The sequence below is a fragment of the Mirounga angustirostris genome, unplaced genomic scaffold, assembly GCF_029215605.1.
Source record: "Mirounga angustirostris isolate CCGP_5_RB_7025 unplaced genomic scaffold, mMirAng1.0.hap1 SCAF_11, whole genome shotgun sequence".
Classification (NCBI taxonomy): Eukaryota; Metazoa; Chordata; class Mammalia; order Carnivora; family Phocidae; genus Mirounga; species Mirounga angustirostris.
The window spans coordinates 52561724-52580739 of record NW_026991719.1 but is presented as its reverse complement, the minus strand read 5'-3'; the positions used below and the strand labels follow the sequence as shown (position 1 = coordinate 52580739).

The 19016-nt window shown below is 42.2% G+C and overlaps 1 protein-coding gene across 1 annotated transcript in view; it reads right to left on the bottom strand.

Annotated features, from left to right (window-relative positions):
* Positions 1-6835: 6835 nt before the first annotated feature.
* Positions 6836-19016, bottom strand: part of MSN (moesin) — a 64808-nt gene continuing 52627 nt past the window's right edge. The window contains exons 5-13 of the mRNA XM_045879102.3: positions 18117-18200; positions 17293-17439; positions 15969-16065; positions 14084-14247; positions 11573-11703; positions 11183-11343; positions 9800-9892; positions 9246-9470; positions 6836-8718 (exon numbers count right to left, since the gene is read on the bottom strand). Coding sequence (XP_045735058.1) covers positions 8554-8718; positions 9246-9470; positions 9800-9892; positions 11183-11343; positions 11573-11703; positions 14084-14247; positions 15969-16065; positions 17293-17439; positions 18117-18200 — 1267 coding nt within the window. The 3' untranslated portion in view covers positions 6836-8553. The remainder of the gene's footprint in view (positions 8719-9245; positions 9471-9799; positions 9893-11182; positions 11344-11572; positions 11704-14083; positions 14248-15968; positions 16066-17292; positions 17440-18116; positions 18201-19016) is intronic.

Genomic DNA, 19016 nt, shown 5'->3' with positions numbered 1-19016 from the left:
ATCATTTTGTTATTTGTTTTGTGGTTGTTTCTGAAGATTTTTCTCTCATTCTTTCTTGTATTTCTCTCTTTCACGGCTTGCTGATTTCCTTTGGTGATATATTTGGCTTACTTTCTCTTTATTCTTTCCATATTTATTAATGATTTTTGATATATGGTTACCATTAGGTTTGTATATAACCTCTTCTGCATATAGCAGTATAATAAGTTGATGGTTGTTTAAGTTCGAACCCATTTTTTACTCCTCTCCTCCCCACATTTTAGGTATATGTTGTCATATTTTACATCCTTTTATTTTGTGAGATCATTGATTTTTTTACAAAGATATTCATTTTTACTGCTCTTGTGTTTCCTACCTTCATACTGTTGCTTTTGGTTTCTCCTTTCACTCAAAAAGTCCCCTTAAATATTTCTTGCAGGGCTGCTTTAGTGGTCATGAATGCCTTTCATTCTTTTTAAAGATTTTATTTATTTATTTGAGAGAGAGAGAGAGAGAGAGAGAGAGCATGAGCAGTGGGGGGGGGCAGAGGGAGAGGCAGACTCCCCGCTGAGCAGGGAGCCCCAAGTGGAGCTTGATCCCAAAACCCCGGGATCATAACCTGAGTCAAAGGCACACACTTAACATACTGAGCCACCCAGGTGCCAGCCCCCCAATTTAGTTCTTATTTTCCTGGAAAATACTTTATCTCTCCTTCTATTTTGAATGATAGTCCTCCTGAATAAAATATTCTTGGCTGCAGATTTTTGCCATCATCACTGTGAATATATCATGCCACGCACCCTCTGGCTTGGAAAGTTTCTGCTGAAAAATCCCGTTAGCCTTATGGTGTTTCCTTTGTATGTTATTTTCTTGTTTTGTCTTGCTTTAATTTTTTTTTTTCTTTATCAGTATATTTTGCCAATTTAATTACAGTATATGTTGGTGTCAATCTGCTCTGGTTGATTTTGTTGGGGGTTCTCTGTGCCTCCTGGATGTAAAAATGTTTCCTTCCCTGGATTAGAGAAGTTTTCAGCAATTAATTTTTTCAAATAAATTTTCTTCCCTCTTTTCTCTTTTTCTTCTGGGACTTCTATAATACGAATGTTATTATGTTTGATGGAGACACAGAGTTTCCTAAGTCTATTCTCATTTTGTGTAATTCTTTTTTCTCTCTGGCTCAGCTTGATTACTTTCCATTACCCTTTCTTCTGTCATTAATTCATTCCTTTCCTTCTTCCAGCCTGATATTCATTCCATCAAACATGTTTCTACTATCATTTACTGAGTGCTTTAACTCTGCTATGTTATTCCTGATCTGTGTTAAGGTCTCACGCATGTCTTCCACTCTTTCTCAAGTCCAGTGAGTATCCTTCTGATCATTGCTTTAAATATTTCATCATACATATTATTTACATCTGTTTTGCTTAAATCCCTGGCTATGGCTTTGTCCTCTTCTTTCATTTGGGATAAATTCCTCTGTCTTCTCTTTTTGTCTCAGTCTCTGTGCTTCTTTCTGTGTGTTCTGTATGTCTCCTGTTCTTGAGGGTAATGGGCTTATTAAGAACAGGTCCTGTAGTCCCCTGCCATGTAGTGTCCCCTGTTCTCCAGGGCCTGGAGAGTGTCTCCAACGTGTGCTGCATGTGCTCTGCGTTTTGTCCTGGACAATTTTTCCTTTAGGACTTTCATTTGCAGAGGCTCTCTTTGCCTGTTGTGGGCAGTGTTTGGCCCCTGACCTTAATATGGCATGTTTTAACTAAATGTGTTTTGTTCTCTTGTGAAATGAGACCTGTTTCCACTGTCACCAAGGCTCTGCAAATCTCCCAAGTCATGAGATGCAGTGTGAACAGTGGTTTGGGTTGGTCTTCTGGGGGAAGAGGGCTCTCAAAGCTGGGACAGAGGCAGGCAAGAATGGGAAGAACAGTTCCACCAGAGCACAAGGAAGTGGGGTTTAGTGCAAGCAAGTTAGGTATCAGGTGTTGGCACTTTGCTGGTTCCCACAGGTTGCCCTGTACTTATGCTGAGGGGCCAGGGAGGGAAATGGTGCCAGCCAGTTCCTTTTTTCCCTGGAGGGGTCCCTCTGGGATGTGCTTTGAGATGACTAAATAACTTACCCACTGTGTGCCAGAGGCACTCTTCAAATAGCTATTTCCACATTGTGTGTCCATGGGTTTTTTGCCTGCCTTCTCTCCACAAGCAGCACAATGCCCTCTGGGGTCCATCCCAGCCAAGCCTGCTGACCTTTAAAACTCCAGATGTTAAGCCACATGGATTGCCAGAAGTCACAAAATTCAGCCCCTCTCATTTTACAAGCCAGTTGGTATAAGGATGCATTTTCCTTGTGCATGCCCCTGTGGGTTAGTCTATCACCCTTCTCTGCAACCAAAGCTCCCACCCCACTACAGTGGCCAGGAAACATTTCTCTGTCAATCCTCTTTTCCACACTTTCTTCCTTCTTCAATGTGACCTCTTCTCCACCTTTGATTGTGGAGTTTGTTCTGTTGGTCTTAGGGTCAATTCCTTGGGTATTTAGAATTATTTTATAGTTATCTAGTTTTATTCATGGGGCAAGGCATGCCTAGGCTCCTTCTACTCTACCATTTTCCAGCCTCATGTTGCTCTCCTACAGCCAAACCTGCTTCTCACATGGCTCCCCACCCGGCTGTTAACTGCTGTTTTCCATTTCTATAACATTGTTATTTCAGGAATGGCAAATTTTGAGAAATAGATAATAATATTATACTGGCTTAAAACTACAAAAATCTATTACCTTACTCTTCTGGAGGTCAGATAGAAGTCCAAAATGGGTTTCATTGGGCTTAAACCAAGGTGTCAGCAGGGCTGCATTCATTGTAGAAGTTCTAAGGGAGAATGCCTTCCCTTGTCCTTCCCAGTTTATAGAAGCCACTTGCATTCCTCACCTTGTGGCTCCTTTCTTCATCTTCAAAACCAGCTGCACAGCATATTCAATTCTTTCTGACTACGCTGTGACAAGCTGGATGATATAGCATCATCTCCCTATCTTAAAATCCTTAATCATATCCCCAAGTCCCTTTTGCCACATAAGGTGATATATCCACAGATTCCATGGATTAGTATGTGGACATCTTTGGGGATGGGATGAGCATTATTCTGCCTACTACATTTATCTTCCTGGAAGCAGAAGTCTACCTGTCTTCCCCTTAAAAAAAAAAAAATTGCACATATACAGCCCCACATATAAAGCATACAAAAGCAGACATTCTCTGATTGTTGTTGGAAGGGACCAAGAATTCAGTTCCTTTTCTCCCCAAAGCAACATTTGGGACTACCATGAGCAGAAATTCCTAAGGCTCCCTCTTACACTGATATTCTATGGCCCTAGAACTCTATTTGCTACCTTAGAATTGAAGCTCTGCATGTATCTCCTCTTTTCAGTGAATGTCTGTCTTTCCCTAGGCCCTGGTAGGAATGGTAGAGAGAAGGTATAGTGCAGTGGTTAAGAACATAGGCTGATGAACTAAATTTCCTGTGTCCATGTCCTTGCTGTAATACTTCTATCTCTGTGACCTTGAACAAATTAATTATTCTTGTTGGGCCTCACTTTCTCCATCTGTAAATGGGGATGAAATAGCATGTCCTCAACTCATAAAATTACAAATGAAAGAGAAGAAATAACCAACACCACAGAAATACAAATAATTACAAGAGAATATTGAGAAAAATTACATGCCAAGAAATTGGACAAACAAGAAGAAATAGATGAATTCAAAACTGAAGCTAGGAGAAATAGAAATTTTGAATAGACTGATTACCAGAAGGAGATTGAATCAGGAATCAAAAAACTCCTAATGAACAAAAGTCCAGGATCAGATGGCTTCACAGGTGAAATCTATCACACATTTAAAGAAGAGTACTGGAAGTCTTAGCCACAGCAATTAGACAACAAAAAGAAATAAAAGGAATCTAAATTGCTAAGGACAAAGCAAAACTGCCACTATTTGCAGATGACATGACACTATATAGAAAACCCAAAAGACTTCACTAAAAAGCTGCTAGAACTCATCAATGAATTCAGTAAAGTCACCGGATACAAAATCAATGTGCAGAAATCTGTCGCATTTCTATATAAGAGAACAATCCCATTTACAATTGCATCAAAAATAATAAGATACTTAGGAATAAACCTAACCAAAGAGGTGAAAGACCTGTACTCTGAAAACTATAAAACATTGATGAAAGAAATTGAAGATGACACAAAGAAATGAAAGACATTCCATGCTCATGGATTGGAAGAACAAATATTGTTAAGATGTCCATACTACCCAAAGCAATCTACACACTTAATGCAATCCCTATCAAAATGCTGTTGCATTTTTCACAGAACTAGAACAAACCATCCTAAAATCTGTATGGAACCACAAAAGATCCCAGATTGCAAAAGAAACTTTTAAGAAGAAAAGAAAAGCTGGAGGTATCACAATTCCAGACTTCAAGTTATATTACAAAGCTATAGTAATCAAAATAATATGGTACTGGCACAAAAATAGACACACAGATCAATGTAACAGGATAGAAAACCCATAAAGGAACCCACAACTATATGTTCAATTAATTTTTGAGAAAGCAGGGAAGAATATCTAGTAGGCAAGACAGTGTCTTCAACAAATGGTGCTAGGAAAACTGGTCAGCTACATGCAAAAGAATGAAACTGGACCACTTTCTTACACCATACACAAAAATAAATTCAAAGTGCATTAAAGATCTAAATATGAGAACTGAAACCATAAAAATTCCAGAAGAGAGCACAGGCAGTAATGTCTCTGACATTGGCCCTAGCAACATTTTTTCTAGATATGTCTTCCAAGATTAGGGAAATAAAAGCAAAAATTAACTACTGGGACTACATCAAAATAAAAAGCTTCTGCACAGTGAAGGAAACAACCCACAAAACTAAAAGGCAACCTACTGACTGGGAGAAGATATTTGCAAATGACATATCTGATAAAGGGTTAGTATCCAAAATATATAAAGAACTTATATAAATTAACACCCAAAAAACAAATAATCCAATTAAAAATTGAGCACAAGAAATGAACAGACATTTCTCCAAAGAAGATAACCAGATCACCAACAGACATATGAAATGATGCTTAATATCACTCATCATCAGGGAAATGCAAATCAAAACTACAATGAGATACCACCTCACATTTGTCAGAATAACTAAAATCAAAAACACAAGAAGAAACAAGTGTTGGCAAAGATGTGGAGAAAATGGAACCCTCTTGCATTGTTGGTGAGAATGCAAACTGGTGAAGCCACTGTGGAAAACATCATGGAGGTTCCTCAAAAAGTTAAAAATAGTACCACCCTACGATCCAGCAATAGCACTACTAGGTATTTACCCCCCAAAAATGCAAGGATACTGATAAAAGGGATCCTTACACCCCTATGTTTATAGCAGCATTATTTACAGTAGCCAAATTATGGACGTAGCCCAAGCATCCATTGATAGATGAATGGATAAAGAAGTGGTATATATATATATACAGTGGAATATTATTCAGCCATAAAAAGGAATGAAATCTTGCCATTCTCAATGACATGGATGGAGCTAGTGAGTATAATGCTAAGTGAAATAAGTCAGACAAAGATAAATGCCATATGATTTCACTCATGTGTGGAATTTAAGAAATAAAACAAACAAGCATAGGAAAGACTGAGAGAGAGAGAGGCAAACCAAGAAACAGACACTTAGCTAGAGACCATACTGATGGTTATCAGAGGGGAGGTGGTGGAGGGATGGGTGAAATGGGGGATGTGATAAGGAGCACACTTGCTGTGATGAGCACTGGGAGATGTATGGAATTGTTGAATCACTGTATTGTACGCCTGAAACTAATATAACACTACATGTTAACTATACTGAAATTAAAATAAAATTTTAAAAAATTTTAAAATGTTAAAAAATAGTATGTCTGCAGAGCAGTGGTTCCCAAGTCTGTCTACACGTTGAAATCATCAAATGTACCGATGTCTGCATTCTACTACTACAGATTGTAATTTGATCTGAGGATGTGGTCTAGGCTTTTCAACCTTTAAAATTCCAATGTGCAGACAAGTTCAGGTGCCGTGGCTCAAAGTTTTGTTGTGAAGGATTTAAAGCTCACAGAATACATAGTTTACTTTCCCTGCAAGTGTTGGTTCACCAAGAAGGGGACTGGTAAGTGAGATAATGTGTCAAGTTCAAGACGGCCTAGAAATCTTAGTTTCCTCATCTGTAAAATTGGAATAACTCCATTTAGGCTACAAAATTGACATGTTTTGTAAGCCATAAAGTACTTCCCAACAGCTTTTGTACATACTCCATTTCACTTCACACTCCACTCCTCACTGCCTTTTACAACAGGGCTCAAGGTAATTTTTCTGACCTTCACTGGTACTGCAAAAAGTGAGGGTAGTAGGAAGTTGGCCAGCCTGGAAGATTTCCTGACAAGAAGGCAGTACAGGGCCTAACTACCCCAGGAGGAGTCTAGAGATACAAACCATTCCTCACAAGCAACTCCAAAGTCCCAAGTGTAATTGAGCCCCAGAGCATCACACGGTCAACGCAGGGCCCACCTACACTGGAAAAATTGGCCTGGAGCTGTGGAAAGGGCATAGGTGATTAAGACAGTCTTGTGCCCTTGGGCAGTTATTCTTCTTTTTCAATTCCATTGGCCCTTCTCTAAAATGAGGATGGTCATATCCACTTTCCATAGGACTGAAATGAGGATGAAATAAGACCAAGGATTGGAAGGTGGTCTACAGAATGGAAATTACAGTGTAGTATCTTATAGCCACCCACTCATACCACAACAAAAAATCAAATAACAGAGAAGTCTTCCTAAATTTTATTGGCACTGAAATAGAACATGGGTTGAGCATAAACCCCTCCAAAAACAATTTTTAAAAACCCCAAAATACACACAAAAAACTGAATACAAAATATAACCTTTCTCCCCAGCCTCCCTGTGGGTGCATTATTGCCCTTAAGGCAGCTAGATTGTCCCACAATTCCAGGTTTGAATTTAGCCAATATAGGGCATATCACCAAGAGACTGTCAATATAATTCACAGCAATGCACATAAGACTCCCCAAAGTCAGGCAGGATGGAGTCAGGGAGGGATTGAAGCCAAGTGCTTTGGGCTAGGAGCACTGCATGGAGGAACAGTATGACCCTTTGGGGACTTAACTCTGGGGAGAAGGGAAAATAAAAAGAACAATAAAACCAAATACCAAGTACTTTAAGAATGAACTGTATGACCTATAGTGACAGGTGACATCACTAATACTGAAAGCTTCTTACAATAATGTTTCTGGCAAAATATTATTTTATAATATAGTATATGCTTCCCAGGTGTGGGGATGGTAAGGAAATGAGGCCAAAATGATCCTGCCTCAAAACTAATATCTTCTAAGGGTGCATTAGCAAGAAACACAGAAATCAATATTGAATTAGATGCCACCAGAATATATAATACTGGTAGAAAAAAAAGAGCACACATGAAACAGAGAAGAGGAGGAGGTTGCTCCTGTGTTGAGAGAAAGGGGTTAGAGTGTAGAAGGGACCAGGCCAGAGCCCCCAACAGCTCTCTGAAGCCCAGTGTGTACTTTTCCCCCCATTGGCAAGAGTCCTGGATAGGGCTGGCTAGGTTTTGGGGTAACCATCCCTACTATTCTAGTTGGAGGGAACTTGGGGATTAGAATGAGGAGGGGCAGGTCCCAAGAAGGGAGGAACCCAGAATAATAGTCAGGGATACCTCTGCCCGTAGAGCTCACTTGAAATAAGCCTAGGCTCCCATAAGGCATTGGGGGAGGATCTTCTAAACAGCCTTGCCTGAATAGAATGGCCAATAGCCTTCTAAGATGTTGGTGAAGTCTCTTAAAGGTACTGTCTCCTCCAATCTCGCTGTGGGGAAAAACCAAATTCCTGAACTCAGGGATAAGACTTGTAAGAATTTTGTAACAGGTCCATTCTGGGAGGTATAGAGAAGAATGACTGAACCTCTTTTTCATTTCCAATCATTATGAAGCCTAAATAACTCTAGAAGAAATGGACATAGGAAGGTCTAATCCTTGGTCGGTTTGATACCCTAGAGCATATACCCAGAGCCCTGCCTCCTTCTGTAAACCTTGTGATGCTCCAATTCTGCAAATCACAGGATCCTGAAAAGGAAGGCAGCTGTGGGGCAGGGATGAGGGCTAGTTTTCAACCTACACCACACTTAAGTCCTACAGAACAGTAAATGTGGGGGTATTTCCCCAGTCAAGTGGGAAGTGCCTCTGAGCTACAGAAGTGGTCTCTTCTAGTAATCTAGATTAAAATGAGAGAGGGAAAAGAGGGTCCAATTGGCACCATAGTGGGCCATTTATTTGCCCAAGGAAGTGAGTGAAGGCTGAGGGGCTAGGTTTGGTCCCACAGGGGCACTGAAGGCTTGGCATGACTCCAGGGCTGCTCTAGTTAGTGGCTTCAGCAGTGTGAGTTAGGCAAGATTATAGGAGTGTGGGGGCAAGGAAGAAGGGAGGAGGGGTCCCTAGAGGCTGGGTGACCATTACATGGACTCAAATTCATCAATACGCTGCTTGGTATTGCCCTGCCGGATTTGACGCAGGGTCTTGTATTTATCTCGGCCAAGTCGCATGTTCTCAGCATGGATCATGTCATTGGCAGTCTTCTTGGACTCATCGCGGGCATTGGCCAGTTCTGAAGTGAGGGCCTGTGAGGGTGTAAGGGGATGAGAGGTTAATGGCTTGCTCTCACTTTACCCCCTTATTTAACCAGATTCATCAGATTCATTCTTTCTCTCTCTCTCCTTCTCTCTCTCTCTCTGCACACACATACCCCCTCACTGCTCTCTTTCTGCACACAAACACATACACCTATTTTTGAGGGCCATTTTCAGCCCTGTTGGGAATGCGGTGGGGCAAGAACAAAACAAAACCCCCCACAAACTTAGGGGACCAATGGCAGGTATTCTTTGAGAGTAGAACAATGTATCAAAGATTCAGGTAGACATTGGGTCAGAGTATTTTCTGAATATAAGAGATAAATGGAGTGGGGCAAAAAACAAAAGGAAGAGGTGGCCCAAGGTCTGATTGATAAGTGATGGGTGCCTATCCTTAAACTCTCATTAGAGAAAGGCTCAGACTCTCATACTCCACTGAGACAGGCTCCTCTACCTAACCCCATGATGATCTAGGGAATGCACATGGTATCTTTGACCCTCTGGCCCTGCCAGGATACCTTCAGGTGCTTCTGCACACGCTCATTCTTCTCTGCCTCAGTGGTACGTTCCTCCTCACTTCGATCCTTGGCCATGGCATCAGCCCGCAGGTCAGCACTGGCCTCTGCCCCATTCTCATCCTGCTCATCATGCTCATTCTCCGCTGGCTCAGCTACATGAGGTGTACTCATAGCAGTCTTCAACTCAGCACGGGTCTTCTCCAAGTCTTCTTGTACCATCTGAGCCTGTCCAGTAACAGAGGGCAAGAAGAATCAGCAGTCAGATCAGGCTAACTTGTGGCATCCTACAAGTGCATAGAATGGCTCAGTAGGAGGCAGGCACCAGGTAGGCCAAGTCACTTTGTCTGCCTTTAGTTTCTGCACCTGTACAATAAGAAAAATTTACCAACTTCCCTGGTGTATTGGAGAATTCTGGGAAGTATTTGAGAAAGCCTCGAGCTCCTTCTCCCATGATGCCTGCTGTCAAGGAAGGATGGAAGGAGTAAGGAGCCCAAATCTGAAGAATCTAAGGTACCCTCTTTCATAATGCTTTTACTCTGGGCATTGTGTCTCACCTTCTGCTGCCATTCCACAGCCTCACTTTCCTTCTTCTGTCGGGCCATCTCCAGCTGGGAGATTCGAGCTGTCAACTCTGCCATTTCCAAGGCCTATGGATAAATTGGAAGCTTGTGAGAGCTGAGCCTTCTGGTCCTCAGGACCTAGGTATCTTCAACCCCAGTTCCCCTGGGGAACCAATAGGAAACTTTCTGTTCCACTTGCTTGCTGTCCTGGAGGCTCTTTTTACCACACCTCCTCCAGGAAGCCGGGAAGACCACTCCTATTCTCAGATCTACTATTCTTATTAACTCCAAATCATTTCGTTAGAAGTCAGAGATCCACTCCTAGACTACAGACCTCCTGAACACAAACATGCCATTTCTCTCTTCCTCATCTCTCTCTCTTTCTCTTTCTCTCTCTTCCCCCCCCCTTCCCTTTCTCCCTCTCCCTCTCTTTCTCTTGTGCATGCACTGTTGCCCACTGCATATTTAGGGCCTTTGTAAAGATTTGGAAATCACCGTGTCACTGCCTGAAGTGCCAGACTCTTTCCTGTTTTCCTAGAATGCTCCACTAAGACTCCTCCCAGGACAAGTATAGGAAAGACACTATAGTGTCACAAGGCAATCTAAACAAGGGAAAAAACTTAGGCACACCCTCACACCTTGGACACATCTATCTCCTAGAGGAAGCTTTCCCCTGCTAATTAGGTCTTAGTTCCTGCATTCATACTCCAAACAGTAGAGGGAAAGAACATATATCAAGGAATTTGGGACACAGGTTCTTAGCTTTTGAGTCACAGAAGTAAATAAAGATGAAAGTAAGGGTGCTCACCCTCTTCCCCTGAAAAGTGCACAGACACATAGTTTTACATACGATTTTAGTGAACAAATCCTTCAAAGAGAGGCAAAAATGGGTTCTCATCCTTACTCAGCCACACTGTGTGATCTTTGACAAGTCTCTTAAACCTCCCTGAGTCCTAATTTCCTTATCTGGGCATAGTATCCCATGTGGTTTAATCCTGTAGGATTACTAGGAGAGGAAATAAGAAAGTAAAGGGAAAGGAAAAGTTGCTAGCATAGCTTTTAACACACAGTAGGTAGTCAATTAAGTGTAAATTCCTTTGCTTCTTTCCTCCCTACCTTTCCTTTGTCAGGTCATCAGCTCAGATCCCCAAGGGCTAAGAAAGTAGAATAAAAGTAAGGGTTAGGGAAGACTGCAAAGCTTTCTGGGCCACATCAGTGACTTTGCAGCTTGCTTCTGAATAAGCTATCTGCTGGGGGCCTGTTGACTGGCACCCTGCTGGAAGGAGCCAGCCCTGCAGGCAGGGGCAACTGTGAATAGGTAGACAGACAGGGAAGCAAATTCAGGTACCACAATCCCAGCCCATTTTGTAGCTTTACCAGCTGTTCCTGAGTCTTCTTCTGATCCCGGGAGGCCTGCAACAGGGCTTCCTTGGCCTCTTCTGCTTCTTGACGCTCTTTGGCCAGTTTTTCAGCCTCACTCTGGGCACGCTTCCGCTCCTGTTCAAGCTCCAGAGCCCTGCGGGTCTGTTCTTCTAGTTCTGGAAAGAAAAGAAGGGGGAAAGGTGGTGAAACATGCAGACATGGAAGGAACACTTCGTTTCCTTCCTGGAAATGCTTCACCCCAGGGCACAGCTGGCAGAAAGCTCTGCGCACTCTTCCTTTTGCCCCAACTTTCATCTATCTGTAGGCACATATGGATGATATAGCCTGAGTCTGCAGCTCAGGCAGGAAAACCCAGTCTCCAAGGTGACTGACTCTAAGCCTCACCCTGTTGAGCCTTCTTAGTCTGTTCCTCAATTTGCTTCAGCCTCTCCATCAGTTCCTCCTTTTCCCGTTCAATCTTCTCCTTCTCCTTTTCTGCCATCTCACGCTTCTTCTTCTCATTTTCCAGCAAAGCACTAAGAAAAGAGAAAGGGATGGAATAGGTCACATGGAAAGGCCCTAAGGCTCCCTGGCCCTGGACCCTCAGCCCCTACCCATCCAACATACTTAGAGCCTGTGAGTTGTGACCACGCTACCGTATCTCCACATCCTGTCCTTACATCATAGCCCCACATGGGTCAGTACACTCAGGACCCTGTCATTTGTCCCAGAGTCATGAGATCCAACCTGAACTCCCAGCTCTACTACTCACCAGTGGGTAACCAGTGGGTAAACTTAGCTATGTCACTTCTTTGCTCTTGTTCTCAGTACCCCTATCTGTAAAATGGTCTAATAAGTCCTGCCCTGTCTACTGTGCTTCAGGCCCAGCCATCTGGGTATCAGTCCTTAGGCCTAACTCTGCAGGCCCTCTGAGCCCAGCTCTAGGCTCTTTTTTTTACCAGAATTTGTTGCAAATCTAGAACAAGTATTCACTTTTTCTTGCCCCAATACCTCTTCCAGGAGGTTGCCTTTTCACCCTAGGTTAGGTGTCTTTTCTTTCTCTGAGCCCTCAGAATACTTGGCCTATCCTTCTCCCCATCCCTCTTCTTTATTATTTTTCTCCACAGCACTTCCTAACCATCTCACATACTGTATAATTTGCTTATTTGTTCTGTCTCTTCCCACTAGAATGTCAGCTTCCTGATAGCAGGGATTTTTGTCTGTTTTATTTTTCACTGCTCAATAAATATTTATCGAGTGAAAAAATGATACAACATTTGTACCTTGAACAGTTATGTATATATTATTTTTCCTCTTTCTCCAACCAGACTGTGAGGTCCTTGAGGGCAAGGTTCCTGCCAGATCTGGCTCTGTAAACTGTCCCCAATCTCAGTAAAATTTTTCTGAATAAATAAGGACTTTGGGTGTCTAACTTCTCAAACTTTTCTAGCCTACTAGATTTAGAAGCCTCCTGAGGTTCCAAACTCTTTATGACAGTACCTACTAGTACCTACTAGAACAGGGCTCTCAAACCTTAACGTGCATAGGAATCACCTGGGATCTTATTTTTTAAATAACTTATTGAGGTGAAATTCACATAATAGGAACCACTATAAAGCAAACAATTTGGTGCATTTAGTACATTCACAATGTTGTACATTCACCACCTCTATCTAGTTCCAAAACGTTTTCATCACTCCAAAGCAAAACCACATACCCATTAAGTGAGTTTCTTCCTATCTCTCCTCCCCATAACCCCTAATAACCACCAACCTGCATTCTGCCTCTACACATTTAACTATTTTGGATATTTCATATAAATGGAATCATATGGTATATGAAATTTTGTGTATGGTTTCTTTAACTTAGCATAATGTTATAGAGGTTCATTCACATTGTAATATGTATCAGTACTTCATTCCTTTTAATGGCTGAATAATATTCCATTGTATGGCTATTCAATATGTTTATCCATTCATCTGTTGGACATTTGGGCTGTTTCTACCTTATGGCTATTGTAAATAGCACTGCTATGAACACTTGTGTACATGTACTCTTCTTTTCAATTATATTGAAAATAGACCTAGGAGTGGAATTGTGGGATCATATGGTAATTCTATGTTTAACTTTTTAAGAAACCACCAAACTATTTTCCATAGTAGCTGAAACATTTCCACCAGCAATGTGCATGAGTTCCAATTTTTCCACATCCTTGACAACAGCTATTATTTTCTGTATTTATTTATTATATCCATATTAGTGAGTTATCAAGTGATATCTCACTGTAGTTTGGATTTGCATTTCCCTGATGACTAGGGATGTTTTCACATGCCTGCTGGCCATTTGCATAACTTCTTTGGAGAACTGATCATCTAGGATCTTAAGAAGCAGATTCTGAATCAGCAGGTCTGGAGTAGGGTGTCAGATTCTGCCTTTCTAATAAGTTCCCAAGTTGCTGTTGCTGTTGCTGAGCCTTGCTACACTTTCAGTAGCAAGGGGGTTACAAAGTATAAGGGCTTCATAAGGAAAATTCTGTTGGCTCTTCCCAATTCCACTCAGAAATCCCCATAGAGTCCATGTTTAAATGTGCATGGAGCTTTCTGCTAATGCCAGTACACTGGTCAGATAGCCTGGAGCAACCCAGAATCTATCTAGAAGAGCAATGGCATGAGGGTCAGAGACAATGTGGAACTATGAAATACCCCTCCCTCCTCTGAGCCTCTGAAATCCTAGGCTTCTGATGCCTGCTTCCTGGGGAAGAGGATGCCTGAGACTTCATGGAGGAGGTGAGAACCTTGTACAGCTCTCTCTCCCCCCATCCAGGATGGTTTCATGTCTTTCCTTTATCAATCTTGACACTTTTGAGAAGCTTCTTTGCCCAAGCCTCCGCCTCCACTCCAGTTCCACAGAACCTACCGTTCCATCTGTTTCTGGTGCTTCTCCTCCCGGGCCTGTGCCTTCATCTGCTGTACCTCAATGGTGTCAGGCTTGCGACGGCGCATGTATAGCTCATGGTTTCCCATGCACAGGGCCAAGATACGCTTGTTAATCCGCAGCCGGGGAGCATAGAAGACAAAGTCCTGATGGGAAACCAACAATCAAAATGAGATTGGAGGGACAGATGAAGGTGAACTTCTGGCTTTTGAAAGCACTGGAAGGGTTATTTAGCCCAGTTTTCTCATGTTACAGATAGGAAGATTAATTATCAGAGTGGTGAAGTGAGTTGCCCATGGTAACAGAGCAGACTAGTGGCAAACCGGGGACTAGAACCCAGGCTTCTTGAGTCTGAAACCAGTGCTCTTTCCACCAAACCACAATTTCTTTCAACCTTTGCTTATGAAAGCATCACATCCTAAAATATCCTCAATCTAATTGAAAGATAGGAACTGAATCTATCTGCTAATTAGGGATCCTGTTAAATCTCAGGGGCTTCTCTTAGAGGCCCAATAATCCCTGCATAATATACTGGTACATACAGTATGGGGGGCAGGACTGTTTCTGTAACCTCCTAAAAGCATATCCTAGACATAGCCCCTTAAATCATTTTTGGAATAAGGCAAGTTGTAAATATATACGTAAATACATAAATCTGAACATTGATTGTCCTGGCTGTCATTTTTAAAAATAAGCCCTTGATCTCAGCTGGCTTTGTTACTTACCTTTTTCCAACGAAAGTTGAACACAGCAGCAATTAAAAAAAAAAAAAAAAGAAAGAAAGAAAAAGAAAAACCACACACACACAAGAAAATCTAGTTTGTTTGTTACTATAAATACCACTGGACCAAGGTTACCAACTAATTGGCTAACCACCAGTTCCTCTGCCATGGAACCCAAACTACTACTCTTTCATATGCCTTAGTGTGCAGTGGATGGAGCACAGGCTCTAGAGGTCAAATAATGTATATATAAACCCCAGATTTACCATTTTTAGCAGTGTGATCTTGGGCAAATCACTCCAATTCTTTGAACCTTAATTTCCACAATTATCAAACAGGTATGCTATGACCTACCTGACAATGTTGTTGAGGGTTAAACAAGATAATATATATATATATAGTGCCTAGCAGCAGAAGTTCAGAGACCTTACAGCTGGAGAATTGTTGAGGCTTCATGAGAAGGATCTGTCTCAGCATGGCCTTTGACCCTTGTTGGACATGAGGTACACCAGAAGACAAGACCCTTTTCTGTTTTCTATCCTACTCTCAATTACCAGCTTCCCAGTCTTACCAACCACAGGCAACTGAGTAGGTGAAAAGTGTGGTGAGCATGTTAGAGGAATGACTGGACCCAAAGCCCTTTCTTGTTCTTGGGTTGCTCTGGAGATAAGTCTTGAGAGGACAGCAGCAAAGTTATACCAAAAAGCAAGTCTGGAAGATCATCTTTGGATCTGGACTTCTGGCTTTGTCTTTTCTCCACAATTAAAAATAAATCAAGTACATGAACAGTTTCACTTTCTGGAGCCTAGAGGCTTTAAAAAATAAGATGCACTCTCTGTTTCCACCCCACAGCATCAGGACAGCAGAAGACAGTGGTGGAGAGGCTGTGGCTCTCCCTCATCTATGCTTCTCCTAACACACAGGTAGCAGGGTGGCACCAGCTACAGGATGTCTCCTGGCCATGTCTTGTCATCAATATCCCCTTCCAGTGCCAATCTCCTTTTGTGCCTCCTATTCCCAGTCCCCGCACACACAAACACAAAAAAAGCCAGAAAAATGAGAAAAAGATATAATGACCTGATTGCTCCTAGCATTATCCAGGTCTTGGCAAGCACGTGTCTTGTTCAGTAGGAGGAATCACTTACCGGGGCTTTTTTGTCAATGGGCTTGATGACAAATTTCTTGTCATTGAAAGAAATATTTCTGATTTCACTCCAGGGAAAGCCTATCTTGGGAGTCAGTCTGTAGAGAACAAGAACATTAGGACAAAGGAAAGACAGGAAGGACACAGAGGGTCGGTGGTGTGCCCTCTGTACCCCCAACTTCTTCCTTAAGGAGGTAGATTCATTGTCAGCTCAGCCAGTGTTATCACATGCCACCAGGTCAGTTGCCAGCATTGAGGATGCAAAAAGGACCTCCTGATACCACAACCAACTTATTATTTCTTGTCCCAAACTCTGAGGTTTGTTTTATTGTATTTTTTGTTGAGGCATGGACCTTGTAAAAATCTCTCACAAGAATCTCCAGCCCTATTTTACTGGGACTCTTTCACCTAAGGTTGTAATAGTTGGGGAGAATGTAAACAATGAGCTCCGAGATTCAGAAGTTACATGGAACAATCATTTATTACATCCATCCTCACCAAGAGCAGACCAAGGGAAAAAAAATAAGCAAGTGAGAGAAGTCTGTAGAAAGAGGGACTATAGGCTAAAAAGCATTTAATCATCATATGGGAGTAGGATTAATTACAAATCCTGACAAGGTAGGTGCTAGGCTAATGCTGTCCAATAGAAATATAATGAGATTTTAAATTTTCTAATAGGGCGCCTGGGTGGCTCAGTTGGTTAAGCGACTGCCTTCGGCTCAGGTCATGATCCTGGAGTCCCGGGATCGAGTCCCGCATCGGGCTCCCTGCTCGGCAGGGAGTCTGCTTCGTCCTCTGACCCTATCCCCTCTCATGTGTTCTCTCTCTCTCAAATAAATAAATAAAATCTTAAAAAAAATAAAAAAAATAAAAAAAAATAAATAAATTTTCTAATAGCCACATGAAAATAAGTAAAAAAGAAACAGATGGGAGTAACTATAATAACAGTTCATTTAACCCAGTACATCCAAAAGACTATCATTTGAACATGTAAATTAATATTTAAAAAATATCAATGAGACATTCATCATTCTGTTTTTCATACTAAGTCTTCAAAGGCTTGTGTATAGTTTACACTTACAGCATATCTCAATTTAAGAGTAGTCACATCTCAAGAGCTTAATAGCCACATGTGGCCAGCGACTACCATAGTGGATAGTCAATGCAAGATTTAGAGGCCTGGAGGGTTATGCAATCATTTGGGCTGATCTAAACTAGGTAGAAAAAGGTGGGACCCAGGTGGAACCCAGAGATACAGTCCTACTTCATGATGAGCCCTAGGTGTCAGAGTGGCCCAAATAAATTAAGAGAACTCTAAGCTATACCTGTCATTCTGCTCATAGATGTTGAGACCTAGGGCATCCACTCCCAGCCACAACTCTGAGCCTTTCTTGTTCTTGATGCTGAAGTAGTTCACACCATACATCTCCAGGTCCTGGGCAATCTTCAGATATTCTAGAACAGCATCCTCCCTAAATAACAGATTTGGGTGGGGGGCGGTTATAGAGGGAAACCTGTGAATCAGACCCAGGGAGATAGCCTACCTACTCTGCATTTCTGACAAGAATCTTGCCATTAGGGGAGGGAAAGGGGATAGAAGGTGAGCAGATGATGGAAAATAGAGCACAACATGACTTTTGTCAAACAAAACCTGCTAACAGGAGCCGAAGATCTGAGGTTCGCAAGGGTAACAAGGGTGGGCTGACCCTCGCTGGCCTCTGGCATGTTAGCTGCAATGAAGCCTCTTACGTTCTTAGCAGAGCCCAGATGGTGTGGTGATGGCAAAATGATAAGATTTGATCCTCAACTAGACAACACCAAATGATCTGCCATGTTTAGAGAGCTCCTTCCACATTTCTTTCTTGGGGAGGAGTCCCTGGTACTCTAGAAGCTCCCTAGGGATCCTGAGGTTCATTTTGTTTCTTTATGGTCAAAACTCTTTGGGCTATCAGTTGCCATCATTCAAAAAAATACAGCTTTATAATGATCCTTAATTGCCTTCTATCTCTAATTTCCCCTATAAATTGCATTCCTATCCCTTTCTCTCCAACATCCTCTAGTGCCCTTAGTCCTTCGCCTCTTTCCACCAGAACCTCTCTCATTCTCCTTGCAAAAGCAGTAGAACCCACAGTTGCTAGGGTGATCTTACCTGAGCATGCCCCGGTGCTCCTCATGCCACACCTGGATCCGTTCCTCCCACTGGTCCTTGTTGAGTTTATGCTGCTCTAGGACCCTGGAAAGACAACAGATAGTAGTTTCAAGCACAAAACCCAAATGCAGGAGTAAAGGGAAGCCCACTTAGCTCTCTGACAGGTTGATGCAAAGAAGATATGGAATCAGCCCACTGAGATCATACTGGAAGTAGACTGAAATTATAGCAGGAGGTATTAATTAGACATAGGGAACTGCCTGAGAGGTAGGAGAGATACAAGAATGGGTGGAAAAGAAAGACAGTGGAAACACCTTCCTTTGTAGTTTTAACCAGAAAATCCAATAATATGCTATGATTTCCAAGTAGGGCAGTAATGTATCAAGAGTCTGTGCTGACTTGAGGGGCTAAGAGTAGAGATGGGTCTCATGGAGGAGGCATGACTCTCTCTCCTAGATCCTTATGGAACAAATGATTTGTGTTTATGAGAAAATTGCTCAGAGATGAGATTACAGCCTGTAGCTAAAGAACAGAGAACTGAGCCCAAATGGCTTTAGAAGAAACCAACAGGCTCAACCTCCCAGATCTACTAGATCATAAGCAAGATTTGTTTTTTGTTGTTTTTTTTTAAAGATTTTATTTATTTATTTGGGAGAATGAGATAGAGAGAGCATGAGAGGGGGGAGGGTCAGAGGGAGAAGCAGACCCCCCGCTGAGCAGGGAGCCCGATGTGGGACTCGATCCCGGGACTCCAGGACCATGACCTGAGCCGAAGGCAGTCGCTTAACCAACTGAGCCACCCAGGCACCCCAAGACTTGTTTTAAATATGCCATCTCAGACATAAAAGCAGTGACTCAGGTAGAGTTCCAGGGCACAACCATTATCCATAATACCTCCAG